The following is a 17,458-nucleotide window of genomic DNA, read 5'->3' as shown; positions in this document are numbered from 1 at the left end:
TTTGTGTGTTGTGACACTTGGCCTCAAGTCATGATTGATAGATGCTGTTTACTTGTGGGCAAGGCACTCAATTTCAACTTAAGATGCCATTAGTGACAAACAATGCTTTCTCAAAGGAGGGAAAACAAGCTAAAATAACAGTTATTAAGGTAATTATGAGTTATAGATGCCATTAGGGCTCGGTGGATCTTTGTTATTGTGACTAATACTTCTTTGGTGGGTTTCCTTGAGGTGCCTTGATTTCCTGACGCCTCTCCAATTATCGATAACGAGTTCTTTTCTCTCTTGATGAAGCTTCATCAACACACAGCAGTTCTAAACTTCAAGGACCTTCAGAGGACGAGTCTTTGAGAGTAAAGAAACACTTACTGTATACTAAGCCACAGGGAGTCACAGAGAGCAGGACACTGGCTCAGAAATGGTCTCAACTGGTTGAAAGTTTTGATTGTCTTTAGCAGGTAAGGACATATGACACACTGTAATATGACTGAATTGAGTGTAGCAAGAGGTTCTTGAAATGTTCTTGCAGTTCTCGGCCTCTGTCAGTGCAGATAAACTCCTATTGCCTCACACTCTCTCTGTTTCCTTTCTCCGTGTTGTTCTTGACTTGTATGTAGTTTGTCATTTTCCAGGTTATTCAAGGTGGAGAGAAGGTCGTGTGTCAGGTCTGTTTGGAGCCCTCGAAAATGGCCCTATGTCCTCCAAGATCCATGTTCCTCAAACATGATTACAATCAATATAGTATTTTGTCATCCTGCTGTAACTTTACAACATCGTTGTCTTCTGTACATGTGACATGCATTGCATTTTGGGAGTTTTATCTTACTTGAGTCAAGGGTCTGAGAGGATATCGTTGATAAACACCTCCATACCCATTAAAAGAAGCCAGAGGATTCAAACACTCAAACACAGTGATTAACTTGTAATGTAGAGACACAAAATCATGTGTTTGTTATAGAAGTAGAAGTCATGCAGTATTCATGCACTACAACTATTTTCTCAAGCCACTGGATTCTAAATTCTAAAGTTTGCAAGAGCCAATGTTTGATATGCTCCTTGCTGTAGCGGCCCGGGGGTTCAAGTCTGACCTGTGGCCGCTGACTGTATGTTATCCCCCACCTCCTGTCATATCTCAAGCTGTCCTAGCAAATAAAAAGGTCAAAAACGAGGTTGTACAAGCATTTGTGCCAGACTGCTTGGTGCCAGTGTTGTTGGTAAGCGCATTAGAAAGAGCTGTGTCAGCAATTTTCATCCGATTCTTGTCTTTGTGCTAAGTAAGGCTTAATATGGATGTACAAAAATGAAGCTCTGTCTGTGTTTTGATAAGAGTGAGGGTCTTATGAAGTTAGTATAGTTATTCTGAGGAGGATAAGTGGGAGGTCCTGTTTGTTCTGTGTTTTTTTTTTTCTTTTTTCTTTTTCTCTTGAAGGTCCAATTTGTAAGAATTTCCAGCTTGCCAAGTACTCTGGGATGGTCAAGTTGGGAATAAGACTCAGAAATCAACTTTCATACGATGAGGACCTTTGTGAGAAATGATTTTAAAGTGGGAGGCCAAAGGTTTATTGGTGTCCCTCATGTTCCATTTTATCTTTATCAGTCTAATGCTAACAAAAGTCTGACTGGGTTCCTTTCTTATATTTGTTTATTCTTGCACTTTGGCATTTTGTCATGGGTTCACGTCTTGATTAGCTTCAACACCTCACTGCTTCCTTAAATTAGTGTTGTTGTTTCAACTGTCACTTCTGATTTCTCCTCCAGTTTAAAAAAAACCATGACAAATTCATGCACTACAACTATTTTCTCAAGCCACTGGATTCTCATAAACATGTACATTTGCCAAATAATGGGAACGACATGCTTGTTGTGTTTTTTTTTTTGTTTTTTTTTTGCTCTCTTTGTTTTATGGAGCCCTGCTCAGGATACACCAAGTTAGGTAGCATATACGGAAACCAAATGGCGTGCAAAAGAATTAACATTCTAATTAAAATCTAATTAGACTTTGATTTGCCAGATAATTATACTCGTGTGTCGCTGTTCTCTGGACTATTCAGATTTGATGAGGTGTGTTAGTGGTAATTATCTCGCTGATGTGGAGCTGTGTGACAGCGCAATTTTTGCACCGAGGCAAAACAAAAGAAAATAGATCTAGTTCCTCAGTATAGCCCATGTTTTAGAGTAAAGAGTTGTTGCAGTTAATAAGGTGAGAGTGCTTCCTAATAAAAGAGCACAATAAAATCTTAAATAAAGCAGGACCATATTCAACATTCATTCTTTACCATTTTAGGTTTTCATGTCACAACACATCTCTACAACAATATTTGGATCACTTTTCTACACTGAAGTGCTCCATTTTATACATTCTTATGTGGAGTTTAACCGCTTCAATTGAAGTCATTCTATTAAGGCAAGAAACCTTTGCAACTGTGGGGAGAAAAGGAATCTTTGCCTGATGTCAATGCCTGGCGGCTCTTTTTATGTTATCATACTATTCAGATTTTATAAGTCTCAATACTTTGAATGTGACTTTTGCTCATGTCTACAGCTGTTGTCTTCACATTTGCATTTACAGTGCTCCAGCCTGATGAATTAACTGGAGACTCATCCTAACAGAAATGTGAAAATGTCACATTCCCAGAAGCATCTTGAAATCATCTCTGACTCACATCTGTCTACTGTATTTTTTAAGAGCAGTGTGTGCAGGAAGAGGCCAAGTTCACTGTCAAAGCAGACAAGTGGACCAAAGTGTGGACTCAAGTCACATCGATTTGCCCGACTTTGGACCGGCAGCCTGACTTTGACTTTCAAATGAGAAAGTCACGACTTCACTCATACTTTTCCCTGACCATATATTCGGATCAGGGACTTGAGACTTGCTTGTGTATTGCAAAAAAAAAAAAAAAATGACTAAAGCCAAAGTAAATGGAAAGATTTCGAAAAAGTTTATAGGATTTCATAGCAAAATTAAAATTGAACAGTTAGGAATATGTTAAACATCTTACAGAAAAATAAGTCTGAGTTCCTGAATTATCTCAGTCAGTATCTCAAAATAAAAATGGACAACAAATACTTTATTTTGCTGCTGGATTTACATGGGTTTCAATGCTGGTACCACCTGTTTTATCACTGTTAAATGTGTCATTGTGTAATTTGTCGACAGTGACAGCAAATATACCTGCGGGTATTACAGGAAGTGCAATAATCATAAAAAAATCCCTTCACTCTAACTTTATTGAGAACATGTGTTGCGGCAGGTACAGGTAATGCAGCTAAAGCTCAACAACAGCTGAGCCGAGAGCCTTCCAGTGTTTTTATCTAATTCCATAGCCTGGAGTCACAGCCAGCAACACACACCTTGTTCAAACAAGTGCTCGGATAAGACCAAACCCGGAACTTCCTGTATGTCCTGGAAAATACCACCTGCAGGGAAATAAAAGGTGTCATCAGTGTTTATTGTTACCTGAGGGTGGTGTTAGTCAGATACACAGGAGTTAGGAAACGTAATTACTCATCAGAGTCAACATTTACAACTGTTAGAACATTTGCATCATCCGCCTCAGTATTCCCTCGAAGACTTTTGGTTTTAGAACCGCCACATGTTCATATTGCGTTTGGTTAAGAGGTGCTGTGGTGCCCAGCGGGTGGAGCGTGGCAGCACTAAGATGAGGGGGGCTTCAGTTTTATACATGCATACAGCTCCGTGGTACGTTGCCAGGCTCGGAGGTTCAGCTCCCTGCGTAGATCAACGATGAAAGAAATGCGCCGAGTCTGCCAGGTTTGGGGATTTAAATCACACAATGAGCCATCCATGCTGAAGACAGAAGCACCTGCAGTTTCCATAGTGTGTCTGGAATAAAAACGGCAAAATTAATTAGCAGTTGAACAGAAAATTCCCCATTGCTCCTCCTGGGTTGTTTTACGTTAGCATATTTCTGTGTTACAGTGTGTTACATATTACACATATATGCAAAGATATTCATATATACATATATTCTTAAAAAAAAAAATATATTCATATATATCAAAAATTAACATCAAAATCTTAAGAAATAATAGCTTTGACGTTATGATGTCTATGTATCGTGTTGCAGAGATCTATTACAATTAGCCTGCTAACTCCAACCCATCCCAGTCCACAGCTCCTCTGCTAGCAGTGTCAACAACATCACCACTAGTTACACTGCGATCCAAGCTAACGGCAGCTAGAAGAAACTTTATTTGTCAGTGATTTTTACATTCAACATTGCAAAACAACTGAAACTTGTCCTCTGCATTTAACCCATCACTAGCTGCACATTGTAAGCATATACAAGGAGCACATGTCAGGCGCCCAGGGAGCACATGGGAGTTTTGATGCCTTGCTCAAGGGCACATCAGCAGCTACTAGTCCACTTCCATATTGTGGTCTGTTGCTGGACTTGAACTGGCCACGCTCCAGTCCCCAAGCCAAGTCTCTACAGTGGACAGGTGGCCAATTCATACACATTATACCATTAATACTGTGTTATCAGTCAGTTTTAAGAGTTACTTTTTAAAGCTCTGCTGTGTTCGGGGGTCTGATTCTGTTGTGTGTTACTGAAGGACTGCAGGCCAGAGTTATTCTTGGGTACACTTGTGACACATGTGAGTTAAAAAAAAAAGTGAAAGAAAGACGGAAGAAACACAAACAGGATGAGAAAAGAAACACAAAGAGGTTTACAAAAACACCTCACACCCTCCCAGAAAATATTTCTAAGAATTTCTCCAATGCCACACTTCAGAATGTGTCCTTATGCAACATCTTTGATTTGACAGACCTCACATCTGCAGCCCCTTCCTGTTCTCTTTTTGCCTACAGACTTTTGTGTTTCCTTTAGAGGGACTGTTCTGTATTGGGAAAAGAGTTTTGGTTGCCTGCTTTGTTTGCCACGTGTGTTCCCACTGTTTCAAATGGAGCGTGCCAAGCGGATATGCGGCTCAATGGGAGGCTCTTAGTGCGCATGTCAAAAGAATATTTGGGGAAATTGTGAAATCTTGACAAAAGGAGAACATTCATATTTCCTTGTCTGCGCAGCTTGTGTGCTTCTTCCAAAATGTAATCAGTCATAATAACTTGGATGATGGTACATGGAATCTATCTGTTGATATTAAGAGGCCCTTTTTCTGTGTTAGTTTGCAGGCAGAAAGTTAACAAGGACCTTGAAACACAATTGCAAGTAGTTTTCTCACAGGAGCAAATGCGCATGTGTAAATATTGTGAACGTCACATTGTTAAGTTGCCTTGCACAAAAGGCAATACAGATGTTGAAGGGTGTGTGCTGTGCACTGAGACTTCTAGCTCTGCAGAAGTCCAACAGCTGCTTTCACATCGGGCATGCGCTCTGGGTTAGAAACTGACGGTGCGTTTGTGTGCTGTCGGAAAGGTCGGAGTGAAACTTAAACTTGCATAGGCAGACAATTGTCCCTACTAGTTGGTGAGACGTTAAGGGACACGAGAGACAGCCATATAGAAAACTGAGGGATTTAGCTGGGTGAACGGACTGGAGGCAGCGAGATGGCTAAGTGAATGCTGCATATGGTGGCTTTTATAATATATGTGACAAATGGTCCCATTGAGGATTATGTGAGATCAGACCATCTAGATAGCCGAAATTTTGGGTGGAATATAACTTCTGTTGCACTCAATATCAACACACTCTGACACTTTTCAAGTATATTTTTCTGATGTCAGTTATCCATCCATGTTCTTCCGCTTATCCGGGGCCGGGTCGCGGGGGCAGCTGCCTGAGCAGGGACACCCAGACTTCCCCTGAATTATACAAAATACAGCAATTTAACTTAAATCTAACAATAAGTGCTATCTTCACATCAACTGACACTTGTATCAACCCTATTTTTATAAGAATATATTCTTATATAAGTTTTTGTTGATTCAGTAAAAATGGAGTATCTGAAATTACTACCAAACTGCAGTTGGGCTGTAAGTGTTGCATCTTTTTCACTTCTCTGACACATTATAACACATTGGTTGCAAGTTTAATACATAAAAGAAAATCTCCTTCTGTCTGGTTAAATGCAGCAGCAGTACAACCCCGTGTGAGTGCACTTTTATAATGCAAAACACAACCCATCAACGTTTTTATTACAAACATTGTATAATCATTAACAACTGTGGTAAAAACACAAAACAAGTCACGCCTGTGGCGCTCAGAAGTACGAGCTCTCAAGGAGCCCTTGAAGGCATCCCTAACTTTTTTCCCCAGTGTGCACTCCAGCACGGTGAAGTTTATTGTTAGCTGAGATTTAAGTTGTCTGTTACCGAGGGTCGGTGAGAGCTCAGGAGCCAGGTAGGGTTTTTATTGAGGATGTGAGTGTGTGAAGCGTGAGTCAAGATGATGAAGAAACCGCACAGCTGGTGACGTCGGCGTGGTGATTTCCTTTATTTCGCAGTTCAAACAGTTAACTTGGTTGTTTTGGAGGAAGTCTTGACATGTAGCTGCTCGCACCACGGGATGAGCACGACGTACTCAGCGGACTCTGCGCGCTGTGAAACTGCCTGAAAGTTATTTATTGTCGTTAAAGTTTTGCTTTTTTTGGTGTGGAAAAAAAATGCAAAAGCTGTCACGGTACATCGCCGCGGAGGATGGACTTTTCCACGGAAAGAGTCGGTGGACTTCGGCGGCGGTTGCTGTGGTCCTCCTGGGACTGTTTGCGTCGTCTTGCTGGGCAGAGGAAGCATCCTGTCACGGAGCCTACGACCTCTACTTTGTTCTAGACAAGTAAGTGAGGGAAAGAAAAGTTCGTCAGCTAGTGTTTCAGGCCACAGTCCCCTCGAAGCTAAACACTGAAATAATGTCATTGCAACACTCTTAAGTTTATAAACTGTTGCTGGGGTGAGATGGGAGTTGAGGCGCGGGAGGGATGGGAGGGGGGCGCGTGGTCGCAGGTGTGACAGCGTTTTCTGTGCCCCGGTTCAGACAGTGCCACTGCGCACGTGTCTGTATCATCACATACTGTATTTTACTAGCTGCCACCCAGAGTGGTGGCACCATAGTTTAAGGTTGGGTAACAAATCCGGTCAAAAGTATGTGGACTCAAAGCCAGGGGTCGACCAATATGGCTTTTTTCAGGGGCAATAATGATTATCAGAAATCGAGGCGTGATTAAAAAACAAAACAAAACAAAACAAAAAAACAGATATTTAGGACTGATATTCATTTGTGAACCTATTTCACTCTTATGAACAACCAGTGATGGAATGAACAAGTAGTATGATTTACTGAAGTATTGTTTATAAGTACAATTCTCACATACCCTCTTGCAAGTATTTTCATTTTCTGCTACTTTGTGCTTCTCTCTCCACTACATTTATTTGATAACTGCAGTTACCTTGCAGTTTCAGATTATTCACAGTTGATAGGCTATTAATGGTTGTAACCAATCAGATATTGTTGTGGACCGGACATTAAGTTGCATTTGTTTTTAAAAATAAGTTTATTTTATCAGCAGTTTGACAGAAACACCTCCAACACATATAATTGGAAAAAGGCTGAACATCAGCCCCAATAATTGGCCATGGCTGATAATCTATCTACCCCTAAAAGCCAGTCCCATTAAAAAATGCTTTTCCAAGTTTGGTGTTGAACTCAAGTTGATTTTAGCCCCATCTGATACCTTTGGGATGAACTGGAATGCCAGAGTCAGACCTTATCACCCAACATCAGAGTTGGACCAAAGCTATATTGGCGCACATTCCTGCAGCCAGGATTGCACGTCACATATGAGTGCGGTGTTTACAGAGATAAACAATCTCTTTATTTTCATGACTGAAACCACTGAGCAAACAGACTGACTTCAAAGGACAGCCCAATTTCACACTCTTTTACTTTGTTAACATTTGGTGGACCAGGCCATCTTTCTAGCTTCAAAACGTGTCTTGGGGACCTTATCCTTATCCTCTGAGAACAGCTTGTTTATTCAGTTGGATCAGAATAATATATATTTGGTCCACAGTGTGTTTTTGCTTTCCGTAGTTGACCCTTTTGTGTCACAGATTCCAGTGTGACATCTCCTGCATGTGTTGAATGGGGTTAAAACTGGGCTCTTGTTTCTCATCAACTATCACAGAGGCACTCATCACAAGAGCAAGGCAGCTGGTACAGGGGCTACAACTTGCTTCAGTGAAGCTGCTGAGTGCCCATCAACATACTGTGGTTGTACTGAGCTGCTTCCAGTGGTGAATGTTTCACAGGAAAGACCAGACCACCAAGTTTGCATTTTTAACCCGTTTAATACAAGATGTTGCACAATTACTGACTGACTACTGACTGGTTCAAAGGTTTGACCTATTAACATCTTTCCACTTAAGTACAAGCAATTTGCAATACAAAGATAACAGATGCAACACAGTATTTCCCTTATTTCCCTCTACAGCGCTGCCAGCATTGTCAGCTCCTGAATAACAAGGCAACCACTGGTTTCATTTCTATGAATTTTAGTATGCAAAGCAACTATGTAGGAGTAATGTTATTGTTGTTATTAAGTACTGCTTTTTAAAATCAGTCTGTAGCTACACCAACTTGGGCTAAATAAAAACAGACATGATGTTTATGAAAATACATTACTAAAGTCAGTTAATGTGTCTGAAGATTCTGGCAATTAGTTTAAAACAGCATTTGATAAAAGTTTGATAACATTACATCATGCCCTTGAAAAATTATCAGCAGTAATGTCCAAAAAATGAAAAAAATAAAACAAATTTACACAGTCCCTCAAACTTGGTCCAAACAAGGAAATGGTCAGGATGAACCTGGGTGGTTCTGGTTCAGACTCATTCCGGCTTTTTACTTCTCTGACCTGATGGATTACTGAGGCATGTCTCTGATTGGCTGGAGTCATGTGAGAGTCTGTGGTAGCACTGGAAGAAGGTAAACCTTAGGGAGCCACACAAGGCTAACCATGACCACACTTACACAGTAGATTCACCCAGGTTAACCAAGCCTTAACCATACAAGCTTTTCACATGTCATGATGTTTGTACATCTCTTGTTCCCTTACTGTACATGAGCTGGGGGGGGGGATTACCATGATACCTCCCTCACAATAACAAAGAATAGGCCTACTTCTTCAGAATACATTTATGAATACGTGCAGCAATGTTTTTCAGAGGTTGCATCATCTCAACTTTAATGGCAATGGAAACATTTATTATTTGTCCTCGAGTACCAGCTGGCAGGAATTGGACCACTGTCATGTGTCCTTAACATATGACCATTTGAGTCATTTATTGGCACACAAACGCACACCATAAACATCTTCTGGAAGGCCTTGCAAGTTTTGTGTTAATGATGCACATTAGTACCACTTCCTGTGCCTTCTCTGCACTTACAGTGGTGCCTCAGACATCAAACACACAAACTGCACAGCCAGATTCAGTCAGTTCAGCAAAAATGTGCAGTGCTGCAGTAGCGTCATGCAAAAAGTCCTCCAATATATTATGAAGAGTTTGTGTCTGATAGCAAATGTTCTTAATCCTGTCCTCCCTCCAATTTGGAAACGGGCCATTACTCAGGGCCGTTCAGTTGAAACATTGCTCTCCTGACCCGTTTTTAAACTTACCCCACCCTCTTCTAAATGACAAAATTACAGGATGATGATGGAGATTATTGGCACAAGTTTGACCAAGTGCAACGATCTTAGTTTGTTCTGCATGTTTGTATACATTTGTTAGTTAGGGGTCTCTTTGGTTTACATGCACAGTTATGTTTGTGAAACAGAAGCTTAATCTGCAGTGATTGCTGGGTGTCAAATAGCTGCATGTCTCTTCACAGGAAGTTTACCCTGCAGATAAAGTACTCCACTTTCAGATGTCTTAATGTCAGCAGCAAGATTTGTTGCATGTTTTTGTAGAAAGTCATGTCCATTTTGGTGGTCTAACACCTACAGATGATGTTTCAGTCAGAGGACAGTGCATGAAAGCATTTCTGTTTAGTTTCCTGTACACTCAGGTGGCTCTTTCCAAGTGAGCGTCCTTTAATGTCTAAGCTTTTTAGTCGGGGAAATTTAACTGAGAGCCAAGCTTTCCATTCTCAGAAACGCCCTGGTCACACTCACACAGTGACACACATTCACACCTGGAAGCTGCCCAGTACAACCCCAGTCTGTTGTGCTGGTCAGTGAGCTGCAGTTGCAATCTAAGGGCTTTTTCAGGGGTGGAAACAAAGGAGGTGTCAGCGCTGTGCTTGCACTTTTCATACCCAGACCAGTCCGGTCACAATGAAGTCTTGATATATGTAATCCAATATCATGAAAGCAATAATAATTTTCCCCTAAATTCATAAGAACATAGAGTTTAGTACTATGTTTTTGGGGTATGTGCTCACTTTAATTTAATCCTGATTTCAGTTTTGTTACATCAGAGTTTATTTACCTTTTCCAGAAAAAAATCCAATGATTATCATCTCCACGCCTCCCGATCGCCAGGCAATGAGTAAAATATCAGCTGCAATTGTTCAGTATAGATGATAAACCAAGAGTTATGTGTGTAGTGTACCTGTGGAACATCAGTGTACAAAGACGAGGAAAAGAGGAAAAACTATGTAAGTCCTTTTTAAAAGGGGACATTGAAAGTGTATCATGAAATTATGCTTGGCAAATCACAGAGTCCTTTTTATCACTATCACTACATAACTTAGACTGGTTTATTGCCCCTCCCTAGATCCTGGTGTGTTTGTAACCAACAGGTAAAGAGCTAGGTACTCAGTATTAGCAATGATAGCGGCCTTTGCACAGCAGAGTGAGATCTGAGTTAGATGGAAATTTTTAAGAAATATAGATGAAAAACTAGAAAAAGCCATAACATCTGAAATGCCCCAGCTGATTGCTAGCACCAACAACATGATACAGATGTGTTCTGGAGCCATTGAATTTAACTGCCACACCAACACTTAAACCACAGTTACCCACTGCTAATCACCCACTGACACTTAAATATTGTCAGTGCAGTGTAACTTTCTTTCACCCTCACAGTCACGCCTTCCCTCCGCTGTGTGACCTTGTCTTTGGGCAGCGGGGAGGAGAGAGAGGTGGCATGAAAGATGAGCCTCCTAATGGTCAAACTCTACTGTTTTATGTTCTCCGCACATACATTGAATTGTAATTATTGGTTTAATTACCTCTTTGTCGTTACATCAAGGGCACATTTTACTCACTTTGTTCATTGTGGTCAGATTGACTTATGGAGGGGTGAGAAGGGCCAAGGGCTACAGGTTGACACCCACCTAACATTGGTTTGTCCTTGGTTGCAGCAAAATTTATGCGTCGTTTTTGACAATTACAGAGTCTTAATTAGTTTTAATGAGACAAAGGCATTGGTGGAGGAAGTCCTCAGTGCTTTGACTCAAATTTTTACTAGTTTCATACGCTGAGAAAAGGAAGGATAGGAGAAGGAAAGGAAGAAAACAGAAGGAGTGAAACTAATACTAATACTAATGAATTCATTGTACATGATCCTCAATAGACTTTCTATCTTTTCTCTTCAACTTATTTGGAAAGTCCTGAATTGAACTTAGGCCATTAGATGTGGATATATGTAAATCTGATGTAACTGTGTTTGTGTTATCCTGCCATGACTCCTATTGCACACCTGCCTATCCTTGTCTTAACTTATGCTCTTTTTTATTTGAGGACTATTTCTTGTCTTCTAAAGGATCTTGGTGGCGTTCATAGCCGCTGGTATTGTTATTAAACAAGCCCTCTGAGAGAATGCATGTGTTACAGACGGAGCTGGAACTAACTATTATTTCCATCATCGATTAATCTGCCAATTGATTTAATGTTTAGTCTTTAAAATTTCAGAAATTATGAAAAATGCTCAACAGGATTGCACAGAGCCTTAGGCAACATCTTCTAATTGCTTCTTTTGTCCAACCAACAGTCCAAAACCCAAAGACACATAATTTGTCATAGATAACAAGGACAAGCAGAACATTTAAGAAGCTTGAACCAGCCTCATATTTGCCATTTTTGCTTGTAGATGACAAAAATGATTAATTGATCTATATCAAAATAGTATGCAACTCATTTTCTTTTGTTCGACTAATTGTTGCAGCTCTGGTTACACATGCACTTGCATTGACATGCATTCCTTATAACTGTACTGTAAATACAGTACTTACCTACCTCCCCGTCTGTGTAACAAATTACTGTTCATTACATTCATTTACTTTAATGATTTTGCTACCTTTTAGTGTTGGAAAATAAATTCTGACTCTCCCAACCAACTAGATTTGTAGAAAGGCAGCACTCCTGTGAACATTCGAGGGTTGTAACAGCTGAAGTGGCTGCTATGGAACAGAGACTTATCGGCACAATTATCCAGCATGTGGCTGGTGTTAATGTCCAACTGTGGTTGTGGTACAAAGCACAAATACTGTACAGTGTTTTACTCCCCAGCACACAATCTGCTGCCGCTGACGATCTGCAAACTGACTGTTGTTTTCTCGTTTCAGGTCTGGAAGTGTCTCTGCTGACTGGTTCGAGATTTACTCATTCGTGAAGAACCTTACAGACAGATTTGTGAGGTCAGTATAAAAGTTGCCAGGGTCAAAATCATACATTTTCTTTTCAAACCTAAAAAGTTTCAGGCTTTCATGAAGCTTTGAAATAAGTGATATTTAGACGTTGCTGATATTGCACAGACTAATGATTTAACAATGACAGAAACAAGGAGAAATGTCAAAATACTTAGTAAAGCAATAAAAGTATTAAATGTTAGAATAAAGTTTTTTCTTCCATAAGAGATATTTACCATTTCTGAAAAATGGTATCTATATTGACAGAATTGGTTGGGGAAATAGTGCAGTCTATTTGCCAAAACACCTTTATTTCACATTTTTGTAACATTTTCATGGCTGTTTTATCAAATAATGCAATCAGTATTGTGCAACGTTAGCTGTTGCCCGTTGCACAGATTTAAAGCACTTCCCACCTGCTTTACAAACGATCAAAATTGCAAAAATCAGTGACATCCTTTTTTCACATAATTCATTAAAAAGACGAAAAGCAGAGAAACCGGCTTGAAACGTTCAGCTTGCATAACGTTTGAGTCAAACAGCGCCTGCCAGCACAGTACAGACGGTAGCGACCCAGCCAGAATGAAGTGGTTGGTTGAAGAAAATAGCAAAGGCACCAGGTGGGAGTGGGTGGCAGAGAGGAGCAGTCTTCTGGGCTGTGAGAATGGCCATTTGCACCGGGGGGGTCCGGCACCACACTTATCCCCTGCTTCCACCACAGAACGGCTGACAGGCAGACAATGTACAGTAAAGCAAAAGAACACTGGAAGGCGACGAGGACAATCTGCTAAACAATGCTCGCTCACCAAGAGCTCTTCTGTTCCGCCATGTGGAGCAAACTGGACTACTTCATCAACCCCCCCCTCCACACATCCCTCGAAAGAAAAGAATCCCACCACCACCCTCTGATATGTCCTTGGCATCCCTGCTGCTTTATCTGTAGACTTTCTTAGAAACAGAAAATATTTCAACACTGCTCAAGAGCTAACATTCTCAGTCATAAGCTCCACTGAAAGCCTAAAGTTCGACGTTAAGTCACCACCCACGATTTATCATCCGTGTTTAGAGTGTGGTTAGTTTTTAGTCCACATATGACTCTGAAAGTTGCAGACAGGATGTGGATGTATACGGCTGCTACCGCTCCCTGCCAAATCTGGCCGTGTGGCTTTAAAGATTGTGCTATGTTTGCGGGGGAGGATCGCGACTGGGCCATGTGTCACGTGGGTGAGAAATATCAGCACCTCTCCTTATGCTCTGAAGGCTTTGGATCTCTGAAGGAAACACTTGGGCGCTTAATTATCTGAAGTTTAATTCGCTCTGTGGGATGACATCCGCATGCTTTGTGTTTGTAACAGAGTGCGTTCACTTGAGTCCTGTACTTCAGTAGTTTAAGACTTTATTTGGTACTTTGTTTTTCCTTCTATATTGCAGAAGTGGTTGTTGTACTATTTTCTCACTTAGATTTATCTGATGGCCAGAGTAACTGGTCACGTTTGGCGTTATGATATTAATAAGAGATGCTTAGGTCCTGCTTTGTCTCTCCATATACGAATTCTGATAGCACCACTTTTTATTTTTCAATATAAAAATTTATTAACCTCACTGTGTAGAAATGGTTAGTCTTTTGCGTGTAATGCAAAGCACTAACTGTGCATCACTTCTTCAGTGTAGCGACACATTTGCTTTAAAGGCTTCTGCAAATGATGTACTATTGTGTATATATTGTTGCAGCAAGTTTTATCTCATAGTGCTGTTACCTTTTTATAAACAACAAGGAAACTAACATGTATTTAATGTGTATAGTTCACATCGGTCAGCACATCGAAAAAGTGTGCTTTATAAGGTCAGTGTCGACATCAACCCCTTATTTTACATTCAGTGTGAAAAAAAAGAAAAAATATAGCTGATGTGTCAGGAATAAAAAAAAACAAAAAAAACAAACCTTGTTCCAGCTTCTTGATACAGACTTTTAAAGCTATCCAGAGAAGATTCAGTTGATCTGTAGAGGAGCGTTTACTCCTTCTGTTCATCATGCATGCATGAAAATCCTCAGAATTAAGTCAAGTTAGATTTATTAATACAGCCCAAAATTGCAGTTCACACAACTGCAGACCACAAATTTCCCTCAAAGGGTTTAACAATCCTTAGGAAACATGATGAGGAGCAGCAGAGGAAGAATATCTCAGCACGACAGATAGTAGATATCATGTGAACAGACCAAGGCTGAAATGATAAAGAGAAGATTTACAATAAGGAGAAACAGGATGACAATCTCGGATAGCAAACATAAATGAAGGAAGACATTTTAATTCCAACTAGTGCTGGGTTGTAAACGTCATTACACGTACTGAAAGCTAGCTCAAGTGCTCGTTCTGCTTCTTAATCCTGTTCCTTGCTCTTTAATTAGTTATCTCCTTATTTCAATTATAATTTTGCTCATTCGAGTCTGTATCTAGAATAGAGTTGTTATACATGGGTTGTTTTATTAAATAAAAGAAATGTATTTTTTTTTTACATAATCATGTGTTAAACCTTGAATAATCCACTCTGATTTTTTATTATTATTATTGTATAATGCCCAGTTATGGGTATGTTACTTGTATCACTCAGACTACTGTAAGTACATTTAGTTATTATTGCTTTGCTTTTTAAAGAAATTTAAAATTACTTAATTGGCTCCAGTATTGGAGTATTTTTCCTATGTGTTGCTACAGCTTTTAGCTGCATAAAGAATTTCAAATTGAGTTTGCGTAATCAACTCAAGGAAGGGAAGTTTTCGAGCACAGTTTTACGGTGGGTGTTGTGCACTTTCATCATCTCTGTGCTGATTTAGTCCTCAGAAATTTCAGCTGGATATCCACTCAGAAATCAGTGATGTTTACAAAAAAAAATGTGTTGATATTCATGAGAAGGCAAGTGTGCAGTAACATGACAGAGGAACACTGAATGTAAACAGTACAGGTTGTACAGAGAAGCCTCAGTCTGATGCCACACTCTGTGGTCAGAGACACATCACAGTGTCCAGCGTCAGTTCACACCCTTTTAAAGTCACAGGTACAAAGTATATATTTGTGTAACCAAGCAGGATGTGTGTGTGTTTGTGCATGACTCATTGCCACAACATGTTTCCTGTCTGTGAATTGATTAATCACTTCCCTCAGCCCCACAGAAGCTGCTTTAAGTCGCACACTAATATTAGTTGACATTAAAGAGCCCCTTCTGTTTGGTTAACCCTTCAAGCTTTTTTCTCTTTAAGAGACATGAACTTATGTTAAAGCTTTATATCAAGCTGTCAGACATACTCAGTCATATAGGAGCATTTTACATTTCACACTCTGTGGGTGGTTAACAGAAGTGGAAAGAAGTAATGATTAAGAAAGACCTTAATAAGTATTACAGCATTATGTCATAATTCTGTGCTCATTTATCTTGAGTGAAAAATGCAAAATTTTGGACACCTAATGAGATTTTTGTTTTTTCTCATCAGCCCCAGAATGAGAGTGTCATTCATCGTTTTCTCTGCCAGAGCGACAGTCCTCCTGCCCCTGACTGGAAACAGGTACTGAACTCTGAGATCAACTTACTGTAATTAATTATGTGACACAGTTGTGTGGTGTCTGTATTAGTACAAAAATGACAGTTTGTTCGACTCTTGCTCAGTTTTTACATTTTGTTGTTATACCATTGACAACCGTAATTAATTTGTTTATACAATAACAGCCCCTTGAATGATTTTCAAGAAAATGTTCACGATATACTGTATAATGATGAAAGTATGTTTGCTTTTCCTTTTAGATATAGTGGTATTATTAATCTCATTTTCCCATCGCTTACTTGTAGGGTACACATTAATTCAGTATTAAAAAAAGAGAAAAACAGCTAACATTGTGTCTTAAGTAATTTTAAGGTCACGGCACAATGAATATGCCACAGCAATTTGAAAGGGATACAACACTGGGTACATTAAGCTGATATATTCTTAATCATTGTTCTGCATTTTGTTGGTTTTGTTTAACAGGGACAGTGCACATCAATAAACGTTGCTGTAAATGTACTAAAGTTTGCCAAAATGCCTGTTTTTTATCTGTAGTCATTGGACAGATGTTAGCGCCCCTAAAAACAGAATATATAAATGGCAATGATTTATAATTCCACTTCAGTTTGGTCTTGCATATTAGTGTATGCATTATTTCCATTACATACGATAAAATAACAAAGTTAAATTCTCATGTGCACCATCATCAAAACCTTTACAGTGTGTACACAAGGTAATAGAGCGTAGTCTGATTTAACAACCATAGTCCGAAACTCTAAGGTGTGTTTTGAAATCAGAATCCCAACATCTAATATGAAACTGTCACACTTTCCAAAGTTTTTATGTTAATATCAAACATTATTATTATCATGATAGGTGTATATATTATACTGTATGTATTACCTTGTTTTGGTTGCATACTTTTTTGTTGATTTGGGTTTTCTGGACTCTTCTTGCTGGCCACTGTGGATGAAATGTTTGCATGGTGACATTAGTAAGAGGTTAGAGGTTATATCCCCACAAGGCCTCTAAATGCCAAAAACAGACTTTCTGAGTATTTCTGGATAAACAGCTTCATCTTTATTACAAGAACAACTGGATGACATCTGTTTTTTTCATAGTGGTAATACAATAAGCTTCTCCCATTGTGTGAAAAAATAAGCATTTGCCACAGAGAGAAACACAGGAGGAAAAAAGTAAATGCTTTATTTTGTGTGTGTTGTCAGATACGAGATCGAAGAGGGTCTGAAGAACCTGCGGGAAGTGAAACCAGCAGGTGAAACATATATGCATGAGGGAATAAAACAGGTCAGTTTACCCTCTCAAATAAAACTTATTACAACTTGGTAACTTTTTGCAAACATTCACATTACAT

The 17,458-nt window shown here is 39.6% G+C and overlaps 1 protein-coding gene across 3 annotated transcripts in view; it reads left to right on the top strand.

Moving 5' to 3' along the window:
• Window positions 1–6,209: 6,209 nt before the first annotated feature.
• antxr2a (ANTXR cell adhesion molecule 2a) overlaps window positions 6,210–17,458 on the top strand; it is a 76,165-nt gene continuing 64,916 nt past the window's right edge. The window contains exons 1-5 of one of the 3 annotated variants that reach the window (XM_037098114.1): window positions 6,257–6,323; window positions 6,595–6,755; window positions 12,486–12,557; window positions 16,036–16,107; window positions 17,310–17,391. In XM_037098114.1, the coding sequence (XP_036954009.1) occupies window positions 16,043–16,107; window positions 17,310–17,391 (147 nt within the window). In that variant the 5' untranslated portion in view covers window positions 6,257–6,323; window positions 6,595–6,755; window positions 12,486–12,557; window positions 16,036–16,042. Of the gene's footprint in view, window positions 6,756–12,485; window positions 12,558–16,035; window positions 16,108–17,309; window positions 17,392–17,458 lie in introns of all 3 variants that reach the window. The other 2 variants (XM_037098113.1, XM_037098112.1) reach the window with 2 other exon arrangements.

This window comes from Acanthopagrus latus, chromosome 5 (genome assembly GCF_904848185.1).
Source record: "Acanthopagrus latus isolate v.2019 chromosome 5, fAcaLat1.1, whole genome shotgun sequence".
NCBI lineage: Eukaryota > Metazoa > Chordata > Actinopteri > Spariformes > Sparidae > Acanthopagrus > Acanthopagrus latus.
Note: the sequence above shows the minus strand (reverse complement) of the source record. Positions and strands in the feature narration are given on the sequence as shown.